General features: G+C 54.8%; 1 protein-coding gene across 1 annotated transcript; it reads left to right on the forward strand.

Annotated features, from left to right (window-relative positions):
• The first annotated feature begins 1,375 nt into the window (after positions 1 to 1,375).
• Positions 1,376 to 5,597, forward strand: FEM1A (fem-1 homolog A). Its single transcript, XM_054181859.1, has one exon. The coding sequence runs from the start codon at positions 1,607 to 1,609 to the stop codon at positions 3,653 to 3,655; it is 2,049 nt and encodes a 682-aa protein (XP_054037834.1). The 5' UTR covers positions 1,376 to 1,606; the 3' UTR covers positions 3,656 to 5,597.
• Positions 5,598 to 6,000: the final 403 nt, after the last annotated feature.

Below are 6,000 nucleotides of genomic sequence, written 5' to 3' on the forward strand. Positions count from 1 at the left end.
ATTCTGTGAAGTCCCCGAGCACACGTAGACGACATGCTCGGGGACGCAGAGCCAGCCCCGGTGTGGGAATCCTGCCATAGCTGCGGCTCCCGGGGGCGCTGAGCACCTGCTGCTCCCGATGACTTCAACAGCTGCTGGAGAGAAAATTAGGCCCACGCTGTCTGTTATGCAAAAGCAGTTCCTTAGCAACAAAAATGATATTCTGCGTGAAGGCAACATGCATTAGTGGGATAATCCTAGGTAATTCCAGACAAGACCTAAATGGGTGGATGGATGGATGGACTGAATAATAATCATGACAGACAGAATAATAATAATGGAAATAATGAGGCTAATCTTATTTCCCTGGAAAGGAAAAGAAACAGCTATAAATAAAATACAACGGGAGAAACCCTGTGCCAATTCCCCATATAAAGATTAGAGCCACTTAAATTCAACTTATGCCCTAAAAATAGGTTCTGGTAACTAAAGCTTCGCTCATCTAAGCGAGGCTATTTATTGCCTCGAATATTTTTCCCTCACTGCAGCCATGTATTATCGTTCAGGCACGGAGGAAGCTGTACATCTCGTCCTGCAGCAGGGATCAACAGGGACAAATCCATGGCTCCCTCCAGACTACCTCATTCTGGGCAGAAAATCCGTGCTCTAAAACGCGCTACCAAACCCAAGCGATCCGCTACAATTAAAACCACGTCAGACCGATGCTGGGCTGGCACGCCGTGCAGCTACTGTATGTTGTAGTTCAATCGGTTCAAAGAATTTAACGGAAATTAAAACTCTCGGGAAATTTACACGCGCTATAAAGTTACACAAGAGCTTTTACGGTCCCGGTGGCACCCGCTGAGCACAGAACGGGACGTCCCGGGCCACCTTCCCCGGGCTTTCAGGGCACAAGGCCCGGAGGCTCTCTCCCGCCCCCGGGCCCCACCCCACACTCGGCTCCGCTCCCTCCGGCCCGGCCCCGAGTCCCCCGCTCGGCGGCCCCGGCCCCGCCTGCTTCAACCTGCGAGAGCCGCGGCCGCTGCCGGAACGCGCGGTGCAGGGGAGGGGGCGAAGCCCGGCCCCCCTCAGCGCCGCGGCCGCCCGCCGCCATCCCGCTCCCCGCCCCAGTGGCCCCGGCGGCGGCGCGGGGGGCGCCGGGAGAGACAGGCCGGGCGCCGCCGAGATCCCGGGAAGGGGCGGCCCGCTGGGCCCGCCGAGACTACAGCTCCCAGCGTGCCCCGCGGCGGGGCGGCCGGCCGTCTCCGGCCACCGCCCCTTTCCTGCTGCCTGCCGGGAAACTGAGTCTTCGGGGAGCTGTTCCCAGCGGGTCTGGCCGGCCCCGGGACTACATTTCCCATCGTCCTTCTCTCTCCCTCCGCCCCCGGGTCCGTGCGGGCTCCATTTTGTTTCGCGCTCCAACCTAAGATGGCGGCCGGGCGAAGAGACTGAAGGTTGCTGTGCTGAGGTGAGGGGTGTTTCGCTGGGCGCCTCCCCCCCGCAAGGGCTTCTCCCCCCGCTGGGCCGCCCTCGCCCATCCCCTGCCCCGAGCCGAGCTGGGGGCGTGGAGGAGCGGCCGGTCCATGGCCAGGAGGTGGCCGGTGCGGTCGCCGCGGCCCCCGTCGCCATGGACCTGCGCACAGCTGTGTACAACGCGGCCCGCGATGGGAAGCTGAAGCTGCTGCAGAAATTGCTGGGCAGCCGGAGCCGGGAGGAGCTGGAGGCGCTGACGGCAGGGCCCGGCGGGGGTGACGGCCCCGGAGGAGGCAGCACCCCGCTGCTGATCGCCGCCCGGCACGGGCACCTGGAGGTGGTGGAGTATCTGCTGGATCACTGCGGCGCCCGCGTGGAGGAGGGGGGCTCCGTCAACTTCGATGGGGAGACCATCGAGGGGGCCCCGCCGCTCTGGGCCGCCTCTGCTGCCGGGCACCTGGGGGTAGTGCGCAGCCTCCTGGATCACGGCGCGTCGGTGAACCAGACCACGCTGACCAACTCCACACCGCTGCGGGCCGCTTGCTTTGATGGGCACCTGGAGATTGTGCGCTACCTCGTTGGGGAGCGTGGGGCTGACCTGGAGGTAGCCAACCGGCACGGACATACTTGTTTGATGATTTCTTGCTACAAAGGCCACCGGGAAATTGCCCGTTACTTGCTAGAGAAAGGGGCTGATGTCAACCGCCGGAGTGTGAAGGGGAATACAGCCCTGCATGACTGCGCCGAGTCCGGCAGCCTGGAGATCCTGCAGCTACTGCTCCGCTCCAAAGCCCGCATGGAGAAAGACGGCTATGGCATGACTCCTCTGCTAGCTGCCAGCGTCACCGGTCACACCAATATTGTGGAGTACCTCATTCAAGGAGGGCTGCAGCAGGAGGAGGAGGAGGGTGCAGGGACCCAAAATGGAACCTGTGCATCAGGTGGGAGCCATCAGAGGTGCTGCAGCGCTGGCAAGGAAACTCCTCAGGGCTGCAACGAAGAGGGGCATGAGAGATGTTGTGCCTCAGCTTCCAGTCAGGATGAGCAGCAGGTCCCTAACGTGTTCTGCACTCGAGAGGCTGCTGTGGAAGCACTGGAGTTGCTGGGTGCTACATTTGTGGATAAGAAACGTGATCTTTTGGGAGCGCACAAGTACTGGCGAAGGGCGATGGAGCTTCGGTGTGAGGGTGGGCAATACCTGCCTAAACCTGAGCCCCGGCAGCTGGTGTTGGCCTACGACTATTCCCGGGAAGTGAGTTCGCTGGAGGAACTGGAAGCCTTGATTACTGATCCTGATGAGATGCGCATGCAGGCACTGCTGATTAGAGAGCGCATCTTGGGTCCTTCCCACCCAGACACTTCCTATTACATCCGTTACCGAGGGGCAGTCTATGCCGACTCCGGCAACTTTGAACGCTGCATTAACCTGTGGAAGTACGCACTGGACATGCAGCAAGGCAACCTGGAGCCTCTCAGCCCGATGACTGCCAGCAGCTTCCTTTCCTTTGCTGAGCTTTTCTCTTACGTGCTTCAGGACCGCTCCAAAGGCACTTTGGCTACTCACTTGGGCTTCTCTGACCTCATGGGAGTACTGAGCAAAGGGGTCCGGGAGGTGGAGAGGGCACTTGTGCATGGCAAGGACCCTGTAGTTGATTCGGCGCAGTTCACCAAGACGCTGGCCATTATCCTCCACCTGGTCTTCTTGCTGGAGAAGGTGGAGTGCACCCCGGAGCAGGAACACCAGAAGCGCCAGACTATCTACCGCCTACTAAAGTGCAGCCCCCGGGCCAAGAATGGCTTCACTCCTTTGCATATGGCTGTGGACAAAGATACTACAACGGTGGGACGTTATCCCGTGGGCAAGTTCCCATCGCTCCACGTTGTGAACTTGCTTCTGGAGTGTGGGGCTGACCCAGATAGCCGTGACTATGACAACAACACCCCGCTGCATGTTGCTGCCCGCAACAACTGCCCGCTGATCATGAGTGCCCTGATGGAGGCTGGAGCCCATATGGACGCCACCAATGCCTTCAAGCAGACGGCTTATGAGCTGCTAGATGAGAAGCTGCTCACCAAGAGCATGATGCAGCCCTTCAATTACATCACCCTCCAGTGCCTTGCTGCTCGCGCCCTGGACAAGCACAAGATTCCCTACAAGGGTTTCATCCCCGAGGAGCTGGAAGCCTTCATTGAACTGCACTAGGGTGCGAGAGCTGAATTCCCCAGCCTTTCCCGTCGCCTGTTTCACCCCACAGAGGTAGTGCAGCCTGAGATCTCAGGCCATCCTTGCCTAGGTGCCGAAGGCCGTTGCTGTGCTGAGACAGGCTGCGAGCTTTGTTCTCATCTGTCACCATCAAGCTGGCGTGCGCAGGGGTAGGGGAGGAGGAGGCGGCTCGAGAGCTCATGGCTGTCCCACATCGTTGTCGCCTTGAGGTACCAGATATCTCCAGTGCACTGTATCCAGAGAAGGCTGCAGCCCCTGCGCTTTCCCATGCCAACCATCTTGTCCTGAGAAGGAAGGAAAATGGAGATTCCCTGGAACCTGCTGCCTCTCCCGTTAGTGCTGGATTAACTCAGCGTTAAGCTTTGGAGCAGCTACACGTCACACGTGCTCTAGCCCTTCCCATCCCAAATACCGAACAGATAGGAATGCAAGTGAGGAATAAAATATCTTCCAACTAATTCTTTCCCCACCCTGTTCTCCGATTTGGTACAGTACGAGTCTAACAGCCGAGTGGCTTGTGCTCTGCTGAGGTAGTTGCCTTGCTTGGCAGTAGGGCTGGGTATGCTGAGGATGGGGTTTTTCTCTCCCTTGGTTGGCCAAATAGCAAGTGGTGTTAAAGGCCTGAGGTTTCAATGATTGTGCATAAAGCTGGGTTATTTTTTCTCTTTTAGAGCCAGGCCCTATCTATGCTGCAAGACTTCTTCAATCCTGTAAGATATAGTAAGGTCAGTTCTGGTTATATAGTTTCATCAATAGATGTTGATTTTTATGAATGGGGAGGAAAAACTGCTACCCTAAAAACAAAATAATGTGGCATCCAGGCCCTTAGCTTGCCCATCCTGCACACGTTCACTCCCGCCCCCGTGCAGAGGCCCTTTAGCTCCAGAGGTCAGCAGGGACTGAGCTGTACAGGGTGGATACGGCCAGGTTTCGGAGCCAAACCGGTGCACTCTGAGCCATCTTCGAGGATGTGCTCTTGCAAGCTCTTGAGGATGGGAGGTACTTGTAGCGTGGGTGGTGCTTGGGGGTTCATTAAAGCAAGTGAGTGTTGGTGGTCTGTTTGCATGAGGGTGGCCTGAAGGAAGAAGCAAGAAAGAAATGAAAGTTAACGGTGCTTTCTTCTTCTTCTGAGGTTTATTAGGATCAACCGATTGGGCTCTGTTAATTATCCCATTCTGAAAACCTACGTGGAGTGGGTTGTTAGCATCTGGTTTTGGCTTTTGATTCTTTTTGCAACTTCACTGAGGATGGTGCTACTTCAAAGACTGATTTTGAGATCTCATTGGCTCCTATTTGGGCAAGCTCCTTTCTTTAATTAGGATCTGCACACAACTTGGTTTTCTCTTTAAATCTGTAGTCTCAGGGTAGGTATTTGCCTGCATTAGCAGAACCCTCCTTGGTGGTAAACAGTCAGTGGTGGTAAATATGATGCTGTTCCAGCAGTTTATCTTCTTGCAGGGGGAGTGACTGGGCTTTGGCAGCCTGTGGCTCATTTCTTGGCCCCAGGCAGGGTAGAAATCACGGTTGGGGGTGAAGCAGCTGCCTCTGAGCTTTGGGAAAGGTCAAGACTGGGAGAGCAGAACCCTGATAAACAACCATGCACTATATGCTACTGAAGCTTCTCTACTTGTATTTATAAGCCAGCATATCCATACGCCTCAATAATCCAATGCTCTCTGCCCCTTAAAGATATTGTAGATCTGCCATTACATTTTTGCAGTGTTAACTATAACATTTATTTATAAAGCAAGGAGGTTTAACTTTTATCGAGATGTAAAGTGCAGAGTTAGTTTAGCTATGTTCTATTATTTTTTTTTTCCTTTTGGCTGAAACCTGAACTAAACTGCAGGAATGGAATTTGTTAATTTGTGAGCTGATGAGCGCTCTTAACTTTAAGTAATAAAACAAAAAATGGCTGCTAGAGTGCAAGTGCCTTGGACTTCTTGCTGGTAAGCCTCTATTTTCAGCTCGTTTCCTAGGGACGGTACGCTTGTGGGTACGGGAGTTTGCAGTCAACAGACGGGATTGTTTCATTTCATCTGAATTTACTCCTGGGAAAAGCTAATCTGTACTGGAATTGCAAGCGTTTCCCCTGAAAAAGGGTAACACCGACACTGAAATGACACTTCTCTTTAGATACTTTGCCTTATCTTTTGATGTAAATGAAACAGTGTGGAAAGATGCTACTCTGGTGACTTGGGAATTACCTGCCTTAGGTGCAGCTGGGACTGTGGGCACAGCAAGCAGAAAGAGGGACACGGTGTGGCTGTCATCAATTTCTGTTTTTCAACCCCAGTCAGTGGGAGGTCAAAAAGCAGATGGAG

Source organism: Rissa tridactyla, chromosome 22, assembly GCF_028500815.1.
Source record: "Rissa tridactyla isolate bRisTri1 chromosome 22, bRisTri1.patW.cur.20221130, whole genome shotgun sequence".
In the NCBI taxonomy this organism is placed as follows: domain Eukaryota; kingdom Metazoa; phylum Chordata; class Aves; order Charadriiformes; family Laridae; genus Rissa; species Rissa tridactyla.